Source organism: Xenopus laevis, chromosome 1S (assembly GCF_017654675.1).
Source record: "Xenopus laevis strain J_2021 chromosome 1S, Xenopus_laevis_v10.1, whole genome shotgun sequence".
Classification (NCBI taxonomy): domain Eukaryota; kingdom Metazoa; phylum Chordata; class Amphibia; order Anura; family Pipidae; genus Xenopus; species Xenopus laevis.
Genome location: NC_054372.1, coordinates 131,369,527 through 131,393,491, shown reverse-complemented (window position 1 = coordinate 131,393,491; position 23,965 = coordinate 131,369,527). Strand labels below are relative to the sequence as shown.

Here is a 23,965-nt window from a genome sequence, read left to right as displayed (position 1 = left end):
ACATTTAAACATATTTGCTGTCCTAGATATTATTGGAGGGAATAGTCCCTTACACATTATCAAATGCTCAACTACAAATTTCTCCTATCATGCCAAGTCCAATGCACAAAAGCTGTTTTCCATAACAACCTTCTATCCCAATCCACACTAAACCATATCACTGTGTTAATAATCTAACGTATTTTCAGTTATTTTAATGAATAATAATACATTATAGTCATAAATCAGATTTTTTTTTAATTATTAAAGGGATACTGTCATGAGAAAAAAAAACATTTTTCAAAATGAATCAGTTAATAGTGCTGCTCCCGCAAAATTCTGCACTGAAATCCATTTCTCAAAAGAGCAAACAGATTTTTTTATATTCAATTTTGAAATCTGACATGGGGCTAGACATATTGTCAATTTCCCAGCTGCCCCAAGTCATGTGACTTGTGCTCTGATAAACTTCAATCACCCTTTACTGCTGTACTGCAAGTTGGAGTGATATCATCCCCCCCTGCCAGATTGCATTTCTCTCCTAAAGTGCAGGCACAAGTCACATGACCAGGGGCAGCTGGGAAATTGACAAAATATCTAGCTCATGTCAGATTTCAAAACTGAATATAAAACATTCTGTTTGCTCTTTTGAGAAATGTATTTCAGTGCAGAATTCTGCTGGAGTAGCACTATTAACCGATGCGTTTGAAAAAAACATGTTTTCCGATGACAGGATCCCTTTAAATATCACTATTGGAAAGGGCACTGTTTTGTGCTGTCTCCCCACTTGATGATGCAGGTGCCATATATTCCAGTAACTGCAGTTATACAATATAGTCTTTTATTGCACAGAGCTGCTGTGATATGGTGTCACAAGCATGAGACAAGGAAATTGTGTCATTGCCTCTTACTAAAAGCCAAGAGAAGTGACTAGGCAAAGAGAAGATCACTGGAACAGTCAAGGACAAGATTAGCAACATGGCAGTTACAGGTACGTGTGCCAAATAAAGACATAAGCACCCTGGTTTTTATTTTATATTGCAATTACATTCCTAGGCATGTATACAGTATGTATATTTTTTTTATTTGATCTGTTTAAATATACATTGTTACAGAAACACATGAGTGTGGGGAAATGCATACTTTATGCTAAAAGGTATGGTTGCACATACAGACTGTGGAGGATGTCACAGTAGATTGAAGCCATGTGTTGATGTAAGAATATACTTGGCTGCATGTTACAGCTATACACACTACTTGGTGTGTAGTGTAGTTCCACATAGCATTTTATAGATATGCCCAATGTTTGGTTCTGCTTATGTAATGTGGTGCAAGTTAATTCACAAATTACTGTGTGCTCATTTATATGTGCTTTATAGCATATATATACATTACATATACACTAACATAATTGGTATCCATTTCATATAAATTATGGGAGGGGGAGCAATTGATTGCAGCTATTGCAGTAGGATTTTTTCCATCTTAATGTTCTTCATCATACCTTTTCCTCCTATTCTAGCTCTGCATAGCAAGTGGTTGAAGTATTCCGCATTTTCTAATTATCACTTCTGTGGATACAACTTTCCTTTGTCATTTTTATTTGGGGAGGGGTTATTATTCTCCTAGGTACTTATATAAATATGAAAGAACATAACCTTTTTCTGAGTTGCGAGCGTCATTATCTCTGTGAATATTAAATCTATCTCGGTTAGTATAAGCGGAAGGTACATAAAGCACGAGATAAATGCAGAATAAAAATTATTTCAAAATTTGGTTCTAGCCACTCAGCAAGTGTGTGTCAAAGTTATAATTACAAGGGGAGAACATGGGGCTATAATGTAAATATACATAAGCATGTGCCAAAATCACACTTGCTGCATGTCTTTTTAACCTTTAGAACAGTACATCATAATAGCATTGTTAGCATTCTGTTTCATGCAAAACATTACTTTAATATTGATTCATGAGAAAATGTATATTGTTATATTTAAACATATATTTTTTAAGTTACCTTACCATAATCTGAATGAAAAGCATGAAATAGGAGGGGGATTTCAACAAGCTGTTTGTTGAAAGTGTCTTGAGATCTACTGATCACCAACGAAAGGTCTACTGGTAAATCCTGATATACCTTTTGGATGCCCCCTGATTTAGATTGTACAGTTGCTTTTAAAGGACAACAAAAGCCCAAGATTATGCTGAGATTATGCATAGCAGCAATCAATTGCTCCCCCTCCCTGAGCATGCCTGCGCACCTCTCCCAATCACACCAAGGAAGCCCCCAGAACAACTCTGCACAACTGTACCTGTACTGGTTGGTGATCACCAGAGAGAGATTTGAACAGAAGTCAAGTAAAGAAGGATGACTGCCAATCCTGTTGAGGATTGTTGAGGGCCATTATGGGAGTTTACCCGTGTTGCGATTGTGGTGAGGAGTAGTAAGGCTATGCAAAGGCTTTAAAAGAAGACAAAAGCTCAACTAAAGACGTAGGGTAGAAATGTTGTACATTATGTTTGGGTTTCTGTACCAGCTCAAAGCAACCACAGCCTTTTATCAAGGAAGATCTGTGTCTACAAAAATGCCCCAGTTGCTTCACCTTTTCTGCTGATTCACTGCACATGCTCTCGGTTTAGGGACTGACCAAAAATATCCAGTCCCCATAAAATAGAAATGTCACAATATACGGCTTATAAGTAATTATAAGTAATTATAAGTAATTAATACAGATAATTACTACATGGCAGCATAGAAACCAGTGCAACTAGCATCAGCATGGCAGCATAGAAACCAGTGCAACTAGCATCAGAGTTTTATAATCAGCCCTGTAGCATCAGTTTTGTATGACAGGCAAATCTCATTTTCTGCTTAATGATTTGCAATAAGCTCTAAGCTTAGCTTCTCATCTGCTGCTCAAAGCGTGTGTGTATCTATACTTCTAATAAAACCCAAGATGGTAAACTCCTGTGACAACTTTGAAGGCCTGGTTCAATACTACTAGAGAGATGCTTAACCTTTAAGCTGGTTCAATAAGTTCAGTATATAAGATTTATAATTTCTAGCCATATTAATTTTTAGGAGTTAATTCTCCTGTGAGGTTAATGTTTAGCTTTGAGATATAAATATATATATATATATATACACACACAGGCCCGCCATCAGGGGGGCACAGGGGGGACAGTTGTCCCGGGCCCCGCAGCTATTTGTGTATAAGGGGGGCCAGGCCATGTTTCACTTACTTTATTAGCCTGGCCCCCCTGCAGTCAGTGTGCTGAAATCTTCAGAAAAGAGCAGAGGAGCTCCGTGCGTGTATGACCAGTCTCCTTTTCACTTCTCTGTATCCTCATTGGTTGATTAAGTTTAAGTCCCGGTAAAATTGTACAGGGATCGGGTTGGTGATCTTCCCCTCTCCTCCTCAACCAATGAGGATACAGAGAAGGGAAAAGGAGACTGGTCATACACGCTTGGCTAATAACGTAAGTGAAGCATGGCCGGGCCCCCCTTAACCCTGGCAAGCAATTTTATTTAAATTATGGAAGGCCCTGCCACCAATGTTTTTTAAAAAAATATTTTCTGGGGCCCCAATTTTTTTTAACTTGTAAGGGGGGCCCTGGCACCAAGGTTTTTTTTTAAGAACTTATAAGGGGGCCCTGGTCACCAATTTTCTAAAAAAACTTTTATGGGGCCCTGGCACCACAGTTTTTTTTAAAAGAAATATTCTCTAGGGCCTCCATATTTTTTTAACTTGTAAATGGGGCCCTGGTACCAATGGTTTTTTTTTAACTTGTAGGGGGGCCCTGACCACCAACTTTTTATACTCAGAATATTTAGTAAACATAATGTCTGGCTTTGGTTTTGCTTTAGGATGCATCCTTAGTTATAAGAAGTTATCTGGGGAGACATGGCGTATATTTGTTATCTCTGAGTTGCAGATATTCTACTTCACTGGGCAAAGTGGCTCCAAGTATGATTGCAAGGAATGCCAATATCTAATGTCCAGGTGTATATCCTGGAGTTCTCTTTTTAGCAACTTGATGTAGTCTGTGGAATGTGATATTGTACACTGTCTTTCCCAAAAGAAGGAAATGCCACAATATTTTGCTTATTTAAAACTCTCAACTTTGCTCAAAGCATAGACAGGAAACCCACATGGCAACACCAAGCCACAGAACTAAAGGCTTGACAATGGTCATGCAGGGTCAAAAAACAATAACAATACAGTTTTTTAATTTACTGTATAGGAAAAATATGAAGATCCAAATTACAGAAATATCTGTAATCAAGAAAACCCCAGGTCCTGAGCATTCTGGATAACAGATCCCATACCTGTACAAAAAAAGACAATTACTCAGTTCTGTTTTTTTTTTTAATCTAGAAATTCTGCACTGGATTTACCAATACAAACTATATAGGGTGGAAGGAAGGAAATACAAAAGATAAAAAAAAGGAAATTAAACAGCTACAAATAATACTATTTCTTTAAAACAATCCTTTGTTTTGTGAAAATACCATCCCCAGAATATCAAGCCCTGGGAATGATATGGTTGTGAAATATATACTGTCAGCAGCATTCTATTGAGTATGTTACCACTACAACAGACTAATTTGGGGGGGGGTCCCAACAATAGGATATTTCCCCTTAACCATTTATCATGACTGGGTGCATCAATGCCAGTACTCCATATTTTATCTTTAGGAACTATATGGAATGGACCTGACCCCACACGTTCATTCATGTCTAGCCATTACGTTAGTGCTCTAATACATATGGTTTGTTAGATGTCAAGGTCAATAAATAAAATACATAGGGGCAGATTTACTAAGGGTCGAATTTTGAAGTTTGAAAAACGTCGAAATTCGAACCTCGAATTAAAGTCTTTCCACTTCGAATATCGAAGTCCAAGGATTTTTAGCGCATTTGATCGATCGAACGATTAAATCGAACGATTTGAACTAAATTTTAGCGATCGATCGAAGGATGTCTATTCGATGTGCAAAGACTTAAAAAAGTGCTGTGGAAGGTCCCCATAGGCTAACATTGCACTTCGGTAGTTGTAACTTGGCGAAGTATGAAGTCAAAGTTTTTTTTAAAGAGACAGTACTTCGATTATCGAATGGACAAATATTCAAACGATTTTTACTTCAAATTGAAGTCAAAGTAAATTTGAAGTCGTAGTATCCTATTTGATGGTCGAAGTATCCAAAAAATTACTTTGAAATCCAAACTTTTTTAACTTCGGAAATTCACTCGAGCTTAGTAAATCTGCCCCATAATGTCTCTATGAAATATATTCCTTACCCTAATTGTAATGGATTGTCATTTGTTGTGTCTTTTAGTGTGCTTCATTATCATCATCATAATGTCTATGGTGTTCACAGGTAAAGTATGGAACCAAATATCTATTTTAACAATAAACACTGTCATATAGTCATTTTGAATGAAATGAAATATCTGTAATAGGATTTTTTTTATCACAGCAAAAAAAAATCATAGTATTTAAACAGAATATTTATTAACAACCAGTTTGTTAGGAGATGAGCATAAGGCATTAAAAACCAATATGCCTTACTGGTCTGTATATTTTATTGTCTCATTGATTTCTTATTAAAGTCAAGATGTAAAATATCACTCATAGTTTCCAATGACTACTAAGTAAACTTGAACATTTTTTCATGATAAAACACAGGTATGGGATCCATTATCTGGAAACCAGTTACCCAGAAAGATACAAATTATGAAAAGCCCATCTCCCATAGACTCCATTATAATGAAATCATTTAAATTTTTATCAATGATTTGCTTTTTCTCTGTAATAATGAAACAGTGCCTTGTATTTGATCCAAACTAAGCTAAAATTAATTCACATTGAAGAGGCAATCCTATTGGGTTTAATTCATGTTTTCAAAAAAAATTTTGTATGGAGATGCAAATCACAAAAAGATCCTTTATCTGGAAAACCCCAGATCCTGAGCATTCTTGATAACAGGTGCCATTCCTGTATTTGCCTGACTTTGCCAAACAATGTCTTGTAAACTAAACCTGGACGATTATTGTGTTTTAAAGAAACAGTAACACCAAAAGAATTAAGTCTTTTAAAGTAAGGAAACTATGTACTGTTGCTGGGTGTGTTTGCTTCAGAAACACTACTATAGTTTATATAAACAAGCTGAAAAAGGAGAAACGGCACGGGATAAACAGCAGAGAACAGAAAAGCTTTGTAGTATACAATGTGATTCGTCAGAGCGTATCTGTTATCTACTGTGTATCCTGTGCTTGAATATATATAAACTATAGTTGTGTTTCTGAAGCAAACACACCAGTGCAGGGCAGCAGACAATATATTGTTGTTCCTTTAAAACACTTTCATTTTTTGGTGTTACTGTTCCTTTAAGGAAACACTACAGTAGATCAGTATAATGTTCTTTAATGGCATGCTAAACTATCATTGGTGTATAGATATTCTGTCTAAGGAGCAGAATATCATGCAGTGAAAGTATTTTGTAAGTATCTTTACTAATGTAATAACTTTACAAACAAATCAGTCTCCGTACAGGGCGGGAAAAGATTACCCAATATACTGTATGGCAGGGAGGTTCTGAGACTAAATCCTCCTGGTTCCTCCTTTTGTCATAGTCTGTCAGATCTCAAACAGGAACAGAATCCAGGATGTTGTGAAATGGCTGAAGTACATCATGATAAACTTGCAAAATGTTATGGTCAAATGTTCCTAGGCTAAGAAATGATTTCAGTTCCTCAAACGTCATTTTTCTTTGAATAAAATGATGTTACTATACACGAGTGTTCCACATTACTAGATATTTCAAAACAGACTTTGAGGAGCAAATTGCCAATGATTCTGTAAAGGATCAGACATCATCTATGGTAGTACAGGGTTCCCTTGTGCACCTTGCACTGGATTTTAGTTGCCAAGTGCAGCAAATCCAGCGGTGCAAGTGGATGAGTCCAAGAGTAATCCTAGTGCATAGTGACATCTCAGACAAGAGACAGTGAGTATAACCCCCCTATAACTCCTATACCTGTGGCTTCCATATCATTGCACACAGAGGACTGCAGCCATTTCAAAACCCTCTCTGGTGTGCAACTTGTAGAATTTAGTTCTCCCCAGGTTGCCTTTGGACAAGGAGCTATAATGAAGCATAACATCCAGGTTAGCTTGTGTCATTTTTTTTCATTCTTTTGGTTATACAACCTAACATCAAACTTTATGTACTTCTTTCCAGGAGCTGCTCAGGTTCCAATAATCCGTTTTGAGCCTGCGCAAACTGTTTACATTCAAGGTGAAGCCTTAACAATGAGATGTGTGGCTGCAAATCCATCAAATATCAGAAGCTACAGTTACTATAAAGATGGTTTAGAAACACAAAAAGCAAGCAATAATATTCTTACCAAGCCATCTCTTGCAAAAACAGATTCTGGGTTATATTTTTGTACTTACTCCGGAACGCTGAATGATTCCAATGAGAGCAATTCCATAACACTCAATGTTATCGGTGAGTGAGTATTTTATCATTTACCAGTTAGATGCCATTACAGATCCCTGTAGATTTATATATTTATTGATGTGATGAATTTGGACTTGGGCCTTGTGGACCTTTATATTTGATTCTAATATTACTCTGTGGTCATGATTAGATACAAAGCAACCTAACTTGTGGTACAAAAGGGAAAGTGCAGTAAAGAGCTCAGTAAACTCAATGTTTTCTCTTAACAACATACTAAAATCACCAAAAGTATGATATAATGTCAGTAGTTTCTTTAAAACATGACCCTAAAACATACAACATGTATATTAACTTGTTTTGATTTGGTAGCCAGTCTGTAACGGGGCGCTTTTAAAAAGTTGTTTTGCTTTTGTTCAGATGCACAGAACATTCATTTTAGTATAATGGCACTTCGGATGCCCTTCAGTGGCACAGTATATAGCAAAACTAGCTGTTGCATGTGGGCCTGCACTCCGGGGTCTGCTGCAGTGGTGGATTTATGGCACGTGGGGCCAGAACTAGTGGTAGGCAGAAGAGGCACATTCCTAGGGCGCAAAGGTAGAGGGGCGCCAGGCCCGTACCTCTTCTGATGCCTTCCCCTAGTACAGACCATTGTGTCCAGAAGCTGTGGCAGTATTTTCTGCAGCATGCACACTTGCGTGTCCTCAGAGTTTGCGCTTTTTGCACATGAGCGAATGGTGGTGGGGGGGGCGACGTAGTTTGCCAGGTTGCTTAGGGCGCCTGGCCGACTTGGTCTGGCACTGGGCCCTAGGCTACATCCACACAGGCCCCTATCTAAGCTACTGCTGGGTCTGGATGCATGCAGAACTAGGCACATGTGCACCCAAGCTTCCTACACTGGGTCAGGTTTGGCACATGCTAGTGCACACACACTGCTTTCTTCTCCCAGCAGGTGTACTTGGCTGGATGCAGCAGGGCAAATAAAATGGATATTAAAAGAAAATTGAAATTGATCCTTGATGATACTGTGCCCCTAGGCTAAAGCCTAAGGTATCCTTGCGCATTAATCTGACCCTGGTCTGCTGTATAGTAATTCTCCCCTCCCAACTCCTACCTTAGACTTCATCACCCACCAAAATCTAGCAGCAGTGTGCAAGCAGCAACAGGCTAGTTGGGACAGGGCACAGGTTGCTGTCAGGGAGAACTGTTTGCACTTTCAAATCACATCACTGTTCCCTCCATTCATTAAATAGCTGCACAGATTTTCCTGCTTTAACCCACTAGAATGTTGAGAGGCTTTAATAGAATGTAATGGAAGCACACAAGAAATAAGAAATGTTGTTAAAAGCATAGTTTAAAAACCCAGACGCTATAAAAAGGATGTTTGATGGACAAATGATTAATTTGAAAACAAGAAGGCTCATTTACTGGCAGTTGGGACAGGTGTAAAGTGCAAAAACATCTGCAAACCATTAGCGTTTGTTTTTTGCATTTTATAAAATGGCCTACTACCATTAATACCGCAAGCTGTTGGAGCACAAAACCATACCTATCTGGGATCAGCAAGACTCTTTATGAATATGACACCTGCTTTGTATAAAAGAAACGACTACATGAAACACCACACACACTCAAAAAAATAAACACTAATATGCATACAAATACGGTTTGGTAGGTCAACAGAGATATAGACAAAAATATTTAAATGTATACTCCTCCACCCCATCCTGTATTTCTATTTATACATATATAATTCATTATTTTACATAACACCCTGATTACAAAACCCCTGCATATTCACAGTTGATGAAGTGAGGTCATGCTACCAGGTAATCCATTGTCTAAGCCCAACCTGAGTTATATTTTCTTTCTTTTTTCTTTCAGAACGTCCGGCTTCCCCATCTCTGTCTTTGCAACCCCAATACTCTGTCCACTTCATAGGGCAGCAGGTAACACTAAGTTGCCTGGTACAGAATCGTGTCGGTGTCACAGGAATCACCTTATATCAGGATGGGAGGCCATTGCCTGAAGCTGATAACTTTGGAGTCCTACGTATTATGGAATTCCAAGAAAGGAATACTGGGAATTACTCTTGTGTGTATACCATTCAAGTATCAGGTCGTGACATTGAGTCTCTATCCAGTGAATACAAGACTTTAGCAGTGACACGTACGTGTGATATTTTATAACACTGTAACAGAGCAAAACTGATCTTTATTTCTGGTGAACAATCTGAAAACAACTGAAGTGAAAAAAGTATTTGGAAACAACTCCTTAAAGGGGCAAGTAGGAGACAGGGGGACCTACATGCCTCCTTCAGCCCACGCTTCTTGAATAGAGCACTGCCTAGCAAAGGAAGCTTTCTAGCCAAGAGGCAAGCTGCAGGTCTTTGCATTCCCAAATGGAGCTCAGAGGCCTGGGGCAAATTATATAATGCAGGACACAGTGTGCGAAAAAATAGGCAATTACAGCTTTTTTTAAGCACTTGCACATTACGTCCTGTATTGTAAATGACATCTTGTGTGTTTTGTAGTTTGCCTCACTGCACAGTGCCCTAAAATGTTTACTCAAAATGTAACTAGATGTCATTTATGTCTCCTATCTTGTCCCTTAGTGCTCATTTGCACAACGCTTGCATCTGGGGCATTGCTGCACTCTGTACCTTGCATGTGGCATGGGGCTCTGATACACCCTGTGCCCACTAGAACTTCTTGAATTGTTTTTTATTTATAGAATCACTTTACATTAAATAATCAACATATTATAAACAGTTCATAAACTATGAGACAAAGAAAAAATAACCAAAAATTCTACAAACCCTCCCATACACCCTCCACACAGCAAAGTCCATCCTTTGGCAACATTCTATCAAAGCAAATCAAAGGCCGGTTTTCAAAGCCAGGCCTAACCTACTCCAGTTTGCATCCCTTCCCTAGCAAAACCCCAACAAGCAGCATATATACAAATAAACAAACAAAAAAGTCCACATATTTTTCTCCCAATCTGAGCAGATTTTCTCAGGCTACATAAAAGCTGCCCCCTCCAGCCTATAGAAAGAGAGAAGAGCAGTTCCAGGGAGCCATATCCATATAAATACAGATACATACCTTAAGGTTCACTGCTCGACATAAATTCTTGACTTGTTAGGCAGAATAGGGGATGCAGACCACAAATTTCTGCGTCACGGGTCCCAATAGTAGGACAGGAATCCAAAATGCAATATCTTTTTTTTTTTTAATTATCTGCACTTTTCTGAAATTGTGTTTATAATGTTTATTACTATAATTACATTTCCCTCAACGTTGCTTCATTAACATTGCGCTGTGATGTGCATAAAAATAAGACATACAAAGACTCCTGGGGATGATGATTCCTAGTCATACTATATGGCTATGGGACTGCGTGTGGCATAGTGTCTGTATGTGAAGAAGGTCTAAAGTTTATACCCAAGCAATGTTCCATTTTTATTTATTCTTCAGAATAAATCTTTCTGCCAGTAGGGGTCAATACATCCTTATGCAAACATTTGTCACTAGTCTCTGAGTAGTAGTCATCATTTTTAGTGAATCAGTTTTAATTTTGTGGATCCTTTCATTTGGGCAATATCTATAAAGGTCTAGGCAAATTTCGTACAAGGGCTAAAACCTGTGGTTTATTGTATATTTAGCTTTTTATATAAACTAAATGTAAACATTTTTACTTTTTTGGCATTTTATGCTAATGCAGTTTAACACGGTGGTTTACCTTCAGGTTAACTTTTAGTATGTTATACAATGGACTGCTCTTAGCAACTTTTCAATTAGTCTTCATTTTTTATTTAAATAGTTTTTGAATTATGTGCCTGCCTCTTCTGACTCTTTACAGCTTTCATATGGGGGTCACTAACCCCAGCAGCCAAAAAAACGTTGCTCTGGAAGGCTACAATTCTTATTATTGTTACTTTTTATTACATGTCTTTTTGTTTAGATCCTCCTCTATTCATATTCCTGTCTCTCTTTCAAACCATTGCCTTGTTGCTAAGTTAAATTGGACCCTAGCAACCAGATAGCTGCGGAAATTCCAAACTGGAAAGCTGCAGCACATAAAGCTACTTAAAGCAAACACAAAATAATAATAAATGAAGAACAATTGCAAATTGTCTCAGAATAGCACTCTGTAAATGTATACAAAAGGTTTAAAAGGTGAGCAACCCCTTTAATGCAAAAAAATATCCATGGATCCATTTAAAGGGCCTTTAACATGCAGAGGTGCCTGTTTTCTGCATTTTATTCCTTTTGTCACTTTAGTAAATGAGCCCTTTGATCTTGTATATCATAAAAAGCTTTATAAAAGCAGGTAAAGAGAATTGAATTGTTTTTTTTTCTTTTTAGAACCACTTCCAGTTCCAACATTAAGAGTTTTCCCAAGCAACCCACAGACTGAAAATACAGAAGTCCGGCTCATCTGTGAGACCTCATCTCCTTCCACCATCCATGGATACCGGTTTTACAGAGATGGCAAAGAGCTGACAGGAACAACTGGACAAAAGGAAAATGTTTTTGTCATTGCTGGGTACAACAATCTTTTTGAGGGATGTTATTTTTGTCAGACCTTCAGGGTAAAGCTCGCCCAAGAAATCAAGTCCTCTGAGAGTTCTCTGAGCTTCCTGACAGATAAAGGTGAGAAGATGAAATACATGCTATTGGAAATGGTTTTAGAATTGCTGCCATATAAACACGCCCCACCTAAAGTAGAGATTTCATTTGTATTAACGTCCACCCCTTCTTTGAAGGGCCTAGGCAAGGGGTTTTTGCTTTTACTGCTCTGAAACACTTGCAGCAGCACCTGTCCAGCCTGCACTTTTGAATTACTCACAAATATACGTATTGGCACATGAGAAACCTAGAATTAGCACCAGCTACTATAGATATGGTGGTAGTTCCAGGGTTCAACTACTAAGTTGGGTCTATAGGCGGTACTGACTTCTGCCAACCAAATAGTATACTAATGCTGAACACTGGAAGCGACATCATTCTAAAGCCAGTCCTGTGGAATTAGCATCTTGAAAGCAATTGTCAAATGGAGGCTCATTTAAATCCATATTGGTGCAAGTGGATGTCTTGTTTTTTTGGGACATATAAACTTTGCACTTTGTACTTTGCACTCCATACTGTGCTCTTAAATGAGGCCTCAAATCTTTTAGATGCAAAGTGCAACACATTAATCCTTTGTGTGTATCTTTTAAACATGGAACAGGTTGTGTTCCATGCATTGATTTGAATAAGAGACTGGAATATGAATAGGAGAGGGCCTGAATAGAAGGATCAGTAATAAAAAGTAACAATATCAATACATTTGTAGCCTTACAGAGCATTTCTTTTTTAGAAGGGAGTCAGCGATGCCCATTTGAAAGCTGTAAAGAGTCAGAAGAAAAAGGCAAATAACTATAAAACCATAAAAAAAAATAATGAAAACCAATTGAAAAGTTGCTTAGAATTGGCCATTCTATAACACAATAAAAGCTACCATAAAGGTGAACCAGCACTTTAAGGGTTTGCTCTATTTTCTCAACTCAATGTCCTTGCATGAATTCATTTTTATGTATAATTTGAGGAGAGTGCAGACCTTGTTGTGAGATGGATATGACAGTAAATCCCTTAACACTATATTAAAGACACTGAATGCCGCACTGTACTGCAGAGCACTGTATGTAGCAGAAAAGATATGAAAACTGATGTCCTTCTGCAAAAGTAGACAAATCCTTTTTCAGAACAGGAAGTGGTCAGTGGTAAAATGCTTTTAAAATATTATTATTATTAATTATTATTATTATTATTATTAACATGTATTTATATAGCGCCAACATATTGTGTAGCACTGTAGAGTAAACGTGATTATACAACTAAATCACATGAATTATATACATAGAACATATGGAGTTACATACATCACAATCAATACAGGTACAAAAAGGTGAGGAAGGCCCTATGCAAAGGGCATACACTCTAAAGGGAAGGGAGTAATACACAAGGTGTGGGAGTGGGCAAGATCGAATTAAGTGGGTGAGAAATGTGTTATTGTATGTGGTGTTGCGTTTGTTAGTTAAGCAGAGTGAGGGTAGGCTTCTCGAAAGAAGTGCGTTTTCAGAGATTTCTTGAAAGCAGAAAGGTTGGGAGAAAGTCGGACAGACCGTGGGAGAGAGTTCCAGAGGAGGGGTGCAGCCCTTGCAAAGTCTTGAATGCGAGCATGTGAGGAGATAATGAGAGAAGAGCTGAGTAGCAGGTCAGTAGAGGAGCGTAGTAAGCGATTGGGTGAGTATTTAGAGATGAGTTCAGAGATGTAGGGTGGGGCAGAGTTATGAAGTATTGAAAGTCAGTGTCATTAATTTGAATTTGATTCTGAAAGGTAACGGAAGCCAGTGCGGGGATTGACAGAATGGCGAGGCAGAGGAGGAGCGGTTGCTGTGGTGTATGAGCCTCGCAGCAGTGTTCATTATGGACTGGAGAGGTGACAGTCTCTGGAGGGGAAGGCCAATTAAAAGAGAGTTACAGTAGTCTAGACATGATATGATGAGAGAGTGAATAAGAATTATGGCAGCGTCTTGGGTGATAAATGATCATATTTTGGATATGTTCCTTAGGTGGAAGTGACATGATTTAATAAGTGACTGGATATGAGGAGTGAATGACAGGGCAGAATCTAGGATAACCCCAAGGCACCGGGTCTGGGGAGAGGGGGTGATAGTGGAATTATAAACTATGATGGATACTTCCGGGATGTTACTGGTGTTAGTTGGAGGAAAGAGAACCATTTCAGTTTTAGAGAGGTTTAATTTAAGGTAGCGTTGCGACATCCAGGTAGAGATAGCGGACAGGCAGGAGAAGACCCGAGTTAGGAGTTCTAGGTTGAGATCAGGAGATGAGAGATAGATCTGAGTATCGTCAGCATAGAGGTGGTAGTGGAAACCATACGAGTTGATTAATTTGCAGAGGGAGGAAGTATAGAGGGAGAATAGTAATGGTCCCAGGACAGAACCTTGAGGAACTCCAACAGATAGAGGCAGGGGAGAAGATGATACTCCATTGTAGGAGACACTGAAGGAACGATTGGTGATGTAAGAAGAGAACCAGGACAGGGCTGTGTCACGAAGCCCAAGCGAATGGAGGGACTAGAAGAGGAGAGGGTCATCTACAGTGTCAAATGCGGCTGAGAGATCAAGCAGTATTAGTAGTGAGAAATGATTGTTGGCTTTAGCGGTTAAAAGGTCATTAGTTAGTCGAGTCAGGGCAGTTTCTGTGGAGTGTTGTGGCTTAAAACCAGATTGTAGGGGGTCCAGCAGGTTATTGTCAGAGAGGAATGAGGTTAGTCGATTGTAGACTAGGCGCTCAAGTAGTTAAACACCTTCTACTATACTTGCTCATTTAAGCTGTACTTACAAAAGAAGTATGCAAAAGTACGCTCTACAGTTCCTCTAGCACAGGCCTGGATCCATATGTTGTGCTTGTTGTGCAGGTTGTTACAAATCTGCCAAGCTGTGGCCACAAGGTAGTTCTATACTTAATTCAGCAAAGGGCAAAGAGCTGGGCCATTGGGGACAATGTAAGGGTCCAAGTGTAAAAATGATTGTGCTTTGTTCCTTTGCCCTTTACAGCCTATTCTTTACCTAAAACTGGCCATAAACATTCAGATTATATTTCTTGGATGACAAATTTTCTGATAGCGATAGTTTTATGCAACAATTGAATACTAACATTCAGATTTAAATTGTAGGATTAAAATAGGAAAAATAACAAACCAGATAATGTTGTGGCCATTAAATTGACAGACAATAGTCTACAGTTATGAAATCAACAGTTATAAACTAAAGTCATACTCGGGAAATACTAGTGACAGTCGCCCATGGATATCGTCAGATAGGCAATACATGCTTGGATATTGTAGTTCACCAACAAAAAAATGCTCTAACCTGTCCAATCAACTAAACGACTGATCTCTATGGTATGAAAATTGTCCAGACGATTATTATGAGTGCACAGATGGTCTGAAATTCGTACAATTTGTACGTCTATCGCAAGCTTTACACAGTGATATACTCCTGTGTATATACAGACATCTCACTGCAACAGTTGCCCATTATTATTCTACTATAATTTAGCCCACTATGCTGGAAACTTTGGATAACACTGCATGCAAAAGAAAAGAAGGTACAGGTATGGAATTTGTTATCTGGAAACCCGTTATCTAGAAAGCCCCGAATTATGGAAAGGCTGTCTACCCTAAACTCTATTATAATCAAATAATCCAAATTTTTAAATTGATTTCCTTTTTCTCTGTATTATTAAAATAGTAAATTGTACTTGATCCCAACTAAGATATCATCAATCCTTACTGGAAGCAAAACCAGCCTATTGTGTTTATTTAATGTTTACATGATTTTCTAGTAGACTCTAGTAGATCCAAATTATGGAAAGATCTGCTATCTGAGCAACCCCAGGTCCCGACCATTCTGGATTACAGGTCCCATACCTGTAATATTAATGTATAAACATACATCTGCCCATCGATTAATAATGACATTTAGTAGAGCAGGTAATGAATCAAGGTACAGTATGTAGGAACAAATACCGTAGCTAATTTCTCATCACAAACTTGTGGTTAATACAGTATATAGACCTTTTTTAAATATATGTAAATGGCAGCCATTATACTGTGGGAATTTAGTGTACAACTTTATGACTGATTTCATTGGTGGCTCTCTAGTTTCAGAATCAGATAGAAGAGGATGTGAAAAGCGAGAGAACCCAATGTATTCCCTTTTTTCTCTTCAAGGTAAGTAAAACCAAAAAGAGCAGTAAAGGACATTACTAGAACAATACAAAAAAGGCTCATTTATGAATGCAGCCAGACATACAGATGTGCTAAAATGACCTCAGTGGTGGGATGCCCATCTTTACACTACTTTTGCCCATATACACTCCTTGCACTTCTGCATGGTCATTTGGGAAGTGTGTCAGTCCTGCTTCTTCTCTGATTTAATGAATAGTTAACATTTTGCGACTACACCATATACACCCTAGACTAATTCTCATTAGTGTTTCATGGACTGGACTCCTCCTCTATGATTTATTCACTGATATGTTGTTGCTACACGTGAATTATGTTATACTGTATATGAAGTATTTTATTTAGGTATTGTGTGGCTATTTATTCACTTTGAATAACAATGTGATATCTGTGTGAAAATAGGCACTGGTGGGTAATATACACTTTAATAAATACATACCTTTTTTGGTCAGTGGGACGATATACCTGTAATTTGTGAAATTTATTGTATTAAGTCTGATGGTGATTCTTCTTTAAGGGCAAAGAAGGAGGGTGCAGTCCCTTTATCTGCGTGTTTTTTATTCTATTGTTCTTTCTGAATTCAGATTTCAATTGGGTTGACTCCCCTTCCATGGAATATTCTCCTCCTCTGCCTCTCCTTGGGGCAAATTCCCTAACTGGCGAAAATTCACTGGCGATGGCTTCACAGCAATCGCAACACTTACGTTGCCTAATTTGCATACGTCAGGAAATGATAAAGTTACAAGGACATATATGTTGCAGCAAATACATTACACAAGTCCAGGGAAACTTTATTAAAATATAATATAGTTGTTATAATGCCCTACACATGAGCCCACTGTATGGTTTATGTTTCATATGTTAGAAAATGGAGGGGGGAACCCAGTTACCCAAAAAAAAAAAGATGCCAGCGTTTTTTGCACTAAAAATTGAGGAAGTCCTATACACTCCATTGCACTTCGCCTGGTCTGAGCAGGCGAAGGCAAGTCTGGCGAAAGAGGTAACATTCAGTAAAATCCACATCTTTGTGAATTTGCGGAGTTACTTCCATTCAATTGGCGTTAAGAGTGCGAAGCAACGCTAGCATCTATCTCCTTTGCTAGTGAAGTGACACCTGTGCCCGTTAGGAAATCGACGAAGTCCCTGCGGGTGGTAATGCTACCGATTTGCCGCTAGCGTTAGCCACTTCGACCTTTAGGGAATAGACCCCCTTGTCGTTTTGGAGCTGTGTACTCACTCCTAATCTAATAGATTAAAGCAGAACCACCAAGGACCTGTGGTTGTGGTAATTCCCCCACTGGTCAGGGTTCAAAGTCATCTAACCCTTTTTGCATTCTGCACTCTACCCATAAATGTAGCATTCTACAGTGACTGAAGTTTGTAGTGGTAAAAACAATTGATAGTTGAAGGGAAAGAGAACACATGAGTAGTTTTGGTCAGACAGTTTGGTTGTTTTTTTTTTTTTTGCTATGCTGCCAGACCATCTGTCCATCTCATTACTTTATTGGATTCCAAACTGAATTGAGATTTGCCTGTTATTAATATTAATTTCAGTAAATGTGCATTATTATTTAACATCTTACACATTATATTATTGTCAATTAAATATCTATAATAGCTGCACCTTGAATGCCAATATCAATACTAACAGGTCTGCAGTGTTGGATATCTTCGCTTATCGACCTAAGGCTAGTGACACACAAGGGCTGGAATATGCAGGCCCAAAATCAGCCCCTAGATGGGCAGTAGATGTAAGGGAACCTGATGGTCCAGTGGTGTGGTGGTCTGTCCTTTTATTCTCAGCGCCAGCGCATGACGTCCTCCAGTGCGGTGCAAAATTCAAATATTCAAAGGGGACTTGACCTACCACTCATTGCCCAACGTAGGTCTATTTCCAATAGTTCCTGGGTGTGTTCCAATAGATTCTTGTGTGTTTAACTTTTTATTGACTTTGCCTGTCCCTGACCTTGTCTAGTTTGCTGCCTGTCCTGACACTTGCCTGTTTTTGACTACCCTCTTGGATCACAATTCTGTACTGTGCTACTGGTGTGTTTGACCCGGCCTGTGACCTTGACTACCCTCTGACTCAGGCCCGGATTTGTGGAAAGGCCACCTAGGCCCGGGCCTATGGCGGCAGGATTTTAGGGGGGCGGCATGCTGCCCAACCACACTCACATTGGTTCAAAACACTGGGGATGCACTGGTGGTATAATAATTTTTTTAATTTCCCGTGCGCCAATCCCCCATCCAGGGGGACAGGAGCAACAAACGGCAGTGGGCCTAGGGGCGCCCACTATGTAAATCCGGCCCTGCTCTGACTTGGTACTGCTATGCCAGATTGGTACTGAGCCAGCCAGTTCCACGACCACGCTCCTAGTTCCCCATTCTCCTTGTTAATTCTTGGTTCCCTTGCCTGCCCAGAACTCTTTCTCTGGTCCTCACATAGCTTGTATTAGCAAATGGTGTATAATTTAGCAAACACAACAGAAAGGGAAATACAGCTGTCTAAAATCTAGCAATGTGGCAATATTTCAACACAGTTTGAACTACAAATCTCACATGGATACCAATGCTTTTATCAGTGATGTTCCACTGTCTATGGTGGCAGTGAGGAAGGACATTGAGTGAGGCATTAGGCAACTGCCCCAGAAACAAAAATCTGTTAAAGAGAAAGGGAAGTAAGTAAATAAAGAATAGATAGCACAAGAAAACAAGGAATATTAACATGGGGAACTAAAGAGACTCAATTACAAGTAAAGGTATGAATTTACTTTTACAAATCACATTGCTGTTTGGCAGTATCAAGTTGCCAAGTCAAGTCAAGTTATCTATCTGTCACCTAATTTACTGGCTGCCTATGACATCTCCGGCCCTGTGCTGCTGCCATAGATGTTCTGTTTAGTAATATTTCTGGGTTAGGGATAGCTATATGGCCCACTCTGTTTCAGATCTAGGGTATACATTTTTCTAAAGCACATAGGAGATTACTAACATTTTGTGATATAAAAATATCAATCATTATCAAGTTAAAAAATCAATTCATTATTTGCTTTATAAAAATGTAATATTATGTTAACTTTGTTTACACTTAATTCTCTTTCACTCTTCTCTCCCATTTAATGCATGTACTATAACACCAATGACCATTGTGTACTAGTAATGTCCAAGAAATGTACAACATGCTATGGAGATTAACAAAAACAATTTTCAGTGTTAAAAATACAAATTCATTCAATTGTATGGTCATAGGATTTTACGTCACACAGACTTGTTGAGTCATTGGACCCTTTCCTGTGATAAAATTTGCTTCTGGGTAAAATTAGTAAAAACATTCATCAAGGGGAAAAAAAGCACAATCAATAATTACTTCTGCAGTTGATTCAGTTTTGCATAAATTGAAGAATACATATTTAAAATTGACTAAACTGTTGTATTGGTGCCAAAACATAAAGTGCTTTGAATCCTAAAGATTGATAGTACTAGCTTGGAGGAGTAATGAAAACACTGAACGTAATCTTTAATATGAAATTAAAGAAACATGCATATTACTCACCTGGCGGCATCTGAGTAGCGGAGAGATCCTCCCGTAGCCTGATTTCGGTGAAGAAACTTTGTATTTCCAGATTTGATATAACGGTTCCTCATGTAAACAGAAGAGACTAATGCTTGTGTACGAGCTGATTTTCAGCCTGCGTATTTTCAGTTCAGCCCCCGTGTTGCACTAGCCTAAGTTGTTGCAGACAATTATAGAGACAAACACAGCTATTCAGAGATAAGTATCGAAACAAAGAGCTTTATCAGCACATAAAAGCACATGTAATAAACTGTTTCTGTTGCATCTCATGCAGGAATTAAACTCTATGGAAGTGTGCTTGTTGGCAAGATCCTGGTTCTCCTCTCTCTGCTGGTTTTTTTTGGAATACGCGTGATGCTAATAAATTTAAGGTAGGCAGCAAATAGGGAGGGATATACTGTGTTATAACAATGTTTCAAATTCTCAATACAATTTCTGCCAAAAGAGAACTTCAAAGTTCTTTAGAAGCAAATAGCTCTGTGATGTTCTTTTTTTGACAAATTTTGTGACGCATTGTCTTCACTCTATAATGAAACAATGATGGTTTATTTGTCATATCAGATGTAACTAAAAAGTTGTGATTTTGTTTACTTTATGGCATTTTATTGGTATTTTTCCCTATGTACAATATGTTTTTTCCATTTCATTTTAAGTTTTTCTGAAATAATTATTAAAGCATTTTTATAATTTACATCTTTTTTTGCCAAGAACTGTTCCCAATCACTGAAATTATAAAAACCAGTATAAGCTATAGCCAAATCAATGATTCCTGGGGCTACACATACAACCCCATGTTAGCTGAAGGTAAAAATGAATTTTGATATTTTTTTATATTAGAAGGTATATTATTGCGCTATCACCAAAAGTCTACCCCTTTGAGTAGTCTCAGGCCTGTGAAATTTCAAAGGGTGACCATTACTAACTTAAGTTGTTGTAAAGGGTCTAAACACTCAACTGGTAGGGAATAGTATTTCATGCTGGGTATTTTATTAAGGGCCACACCAACATCATACTTTCATTCCCAGGGATCCTTGCATAGCCTCTGGTATACGCACATGCAAAGTACAGTAAGATTTTCCTAAGCCTATGCAAGGACCACCCATATCCAGTGAATAAGCCTTTCAGTACCATATTTTAAGCAGCAAAATGATGTTTCATAAACCAACGTCTGTGTGGTGGCCTGTGTGGTGGAGGGCTGATAATGGAAGCCAGAGTTGACCACTCCCTGTTTTAAACCATACCCACTTTAAACCACACCCATGTTACCATAAGGAAGTTTAAGACTATATCCACATAAATGGTGTTAACACACCAAAAAACCAAATGGTTGGTGCGCACTGCAAGGATATCACTCATATTAAAACATAGCCTTATTTGCTATCCCCCTTCCATGTGGATATCATGGATGCCCCAAGCACATAATTAACACCTTAGGGGCCCTAACAACCATTTCCAAATGCTACCAAGCCCAACAGGAAAAAAACCCTACTGGCTCACGTCCCACATGCAGTATAGTGCAGGCAGAGTATGGCACACACAGGCAAAGCACAGTAAGCAGATTGTGGCACACAGAGGGAGCATAGGGCAGGCAGAGTATGGCACACAAAGGCACACACCTCCCAACTGTCCTGTTTTCAGTGGACAGTCCCTCTTTTGACAGCTCAACCAGCAGTCATGTTGCTTAAAAAAAAGATACCATGTTTCTAACTTAATTCGCTTTTGGCAGAGAGCCCAGAACAGCCATATGTTCAGAACAATTTTGAGATAAGTAATTGTAACAATTTAGATAAGGAGGTCCCTGGGAAAATGTTAGACTCCCAGCTTAAAGGACAAGGAAAGTTAAACTAAAAAAATAGGCTAGAAATCTTGTACATTAGGTTTTCGGCTTCTGTGCCAGTCCCAGACAACCAAAGCCATTTAGCAGGGAAGATCTGTGCCTCCAAAGATGCCCCAGTAGCTCCCCATCTTCTTTTCTGCTGATTCACTGCACATGCTCTGTGCTGCTGTCACTTACTGAGCTTAGGGACAGACTCAAAATATACAGTACACATAGAATATAAATGTCACAGTATAAGACTGATTAGTAATTAATATGGATAATTACTACATGGCAATACAGAAATCAGTGCAACCAGCATCAGAATTTAATAATCAGCCCTGTAGCATTAGCTTATATGACAGGCCAACCTCATTTCCTGCTTGATAATTTGTGACGACCCCTAAGCTTAGCTTCTCAACGGCTGCTCAGAGCCCACTGAGCATGTGAGTGTCACATACACTTTCCAAGATGGTGACCCCCTGTGACAAGTTTGAAGTCCTGGATAATTGCTGCTATTGAGAAGCTGAAACTTTAGGCTGGTGCAATAAGTTCTGTATATAAAACATTGCATTTTTAGCCCTATTAATTTTAAGGGTTTAGTTATCCTTTAAAGGGCAATTCACCTTCATTAGCAAAACTGTAATAGCTGGAAAAAAAAACACAGAAATATGTTTAGATTTTCATAAACTAACAAATTTTGTAAAATGAACATTGTAATTAGGGGTGTGACCAAAAAGGGGCGTGGTCAAAAACATTGCCACGCTACGAGCGGCAAATTTTTTCTCCATCTTTTTATTTCCAAAATGTTGGGAGGTATGCAGGCAGAGTGGGGCAGGTACAGTATGGCGCACACAGGGATCATAGGGCAGACAGAGTATGGCACACTCACAGAGCACAGAGCAGGCAGAGTAACACACAGGGAGCATAGGGCAAGCAGAGTATGGCACACTCACAGAGCACAGAGCAGGCAGAGTAACACACAGGGAGCATAGGGCAAGCAGAGTATGGCACACACAAAGCATGCAGAAGGCAGAATGCAGCAGGAAGCAGGGAAACCTACCAGACTTTCATGTGGGGGGCCACACAAGGGGGTTGGGGCGCCAGTTGGACAGCACTGCTTTACATTATGCTGAGCATCATCTTACCCTTAAATTCCCTACCTGCACTGCTGATGCACTCAGATTGCTGAGCTGGCAGGTCTGAAATCACTCTTAAAGCCTTACCTCCTGGTTGAGCTTTGCAATAGCACCTTTTTTCCTCCTCTCTCTTTTAAGATGCCAAGTATTAAATGTGCCAAATATTAAGAAAACTATGTGTGCTGACACACTATTTCTTTTTTCAGAAGAGGAAAAGAAGAGATAGAGATAGAGATGCAGACATGAATGAGCAGGTGCACAGTGAATTTGGTGGCTGAGATCTCCTTTCTACTTAGCTACTCATGGCGTCACCCTCTTGTCTGGCTGTCATTTTGAAACCAACACAGAAATGACAACAAGATTAGATTCTTCATTTTCTTCATTTTCTGCTGACAGTCAGGGTGGAAAAGTATTATTCTTTTCAATGTGTATCCACCATAAAAGACTCATGACCGAATATCTCCAAATTGTATTGTACAGATGCTAGTAGGATAGTAGGACAGACTTTCCTTTACTGTGTAGTGCTAATGAGGGCAGCAGAGTAAAGGTTCAACTGTGTCTCTTATAACTGACTGTGCTGAAGATTATATATAGTAAATATGGTGTTTGTTTTCTGTATTATTTGTAAAAATGTATAATGTTTAGTGTATGTTATTTACTGTCACTGTATTAAATTTACTTCATATTTTCATGATGTGGGATTAGTAATTTCAATTTATACTCACACGGTCAAACCTCCATATTGCAGTAGTGAATTTAGAGAAATGGACAGTCACCAATTGACTTGTCAGGAGATTGTTGTCCGAATATTTGTTCAGGCAGCTTCACTGGAGCAACACTAGTATAATGACAAGTGTAGCATTACCTTTAAGTTACCCATAGACTTTAGTCTTGGTTGTATGGCTAGTCTAGCACAGCAGAACCAAATATTCTTTATTTAATCATGATTAAATACAGGTATGGGACCTGTTATTCAGAAAGCTCAGGATTTGGGGATTTTCCGCATAACAGATCTTTCTGTAATTTAAATCTTCATACCTTAAGTCTTCTAGCAAATCATGTTAACATTAAATAACATTAAACAATAAATAAAATGGAGTCTACGGGAGATGGCCATTCCATAATTCAGAGCTTTATGGATAACGGGTTTTCCGGAAAATGGATCCATT

At 38.7% G+C, this 23,965-nt stretch overlaps 1 protein-coding gene across 1 annotated transcript; it reads left to right on the top strand.

Moving 5' to 3' along the window:
- Positions 1-875: 875 nt before the first annotated feature.
- Positions 876-23,487, top strand: LOC108707033 (platelet glycoprotein VI). Its single transcript, XM_018243948.2, has 8 exons — positions 876-970; positions 5,318-5,359; positions 7,223-7,492; positions 9,329-9,613; positions 11,815-12,102; positions 16,184-16,252; positions 20,116-20,212; positions 23,003-23,487. The coding sequence occupies exons 1-8, from the start codon at positions 958-960 to the stop codon at positions 23,040-23,042; spliced, it is 1,104 nt and encodes a 367-aa protein (XP_018099437.1). The 5' UTR covers positions 876-957; the 3' UTR covers positions 23,043-23,487.
- Positions 23,488-23,965: the final 478 nt, after the last annotated feature.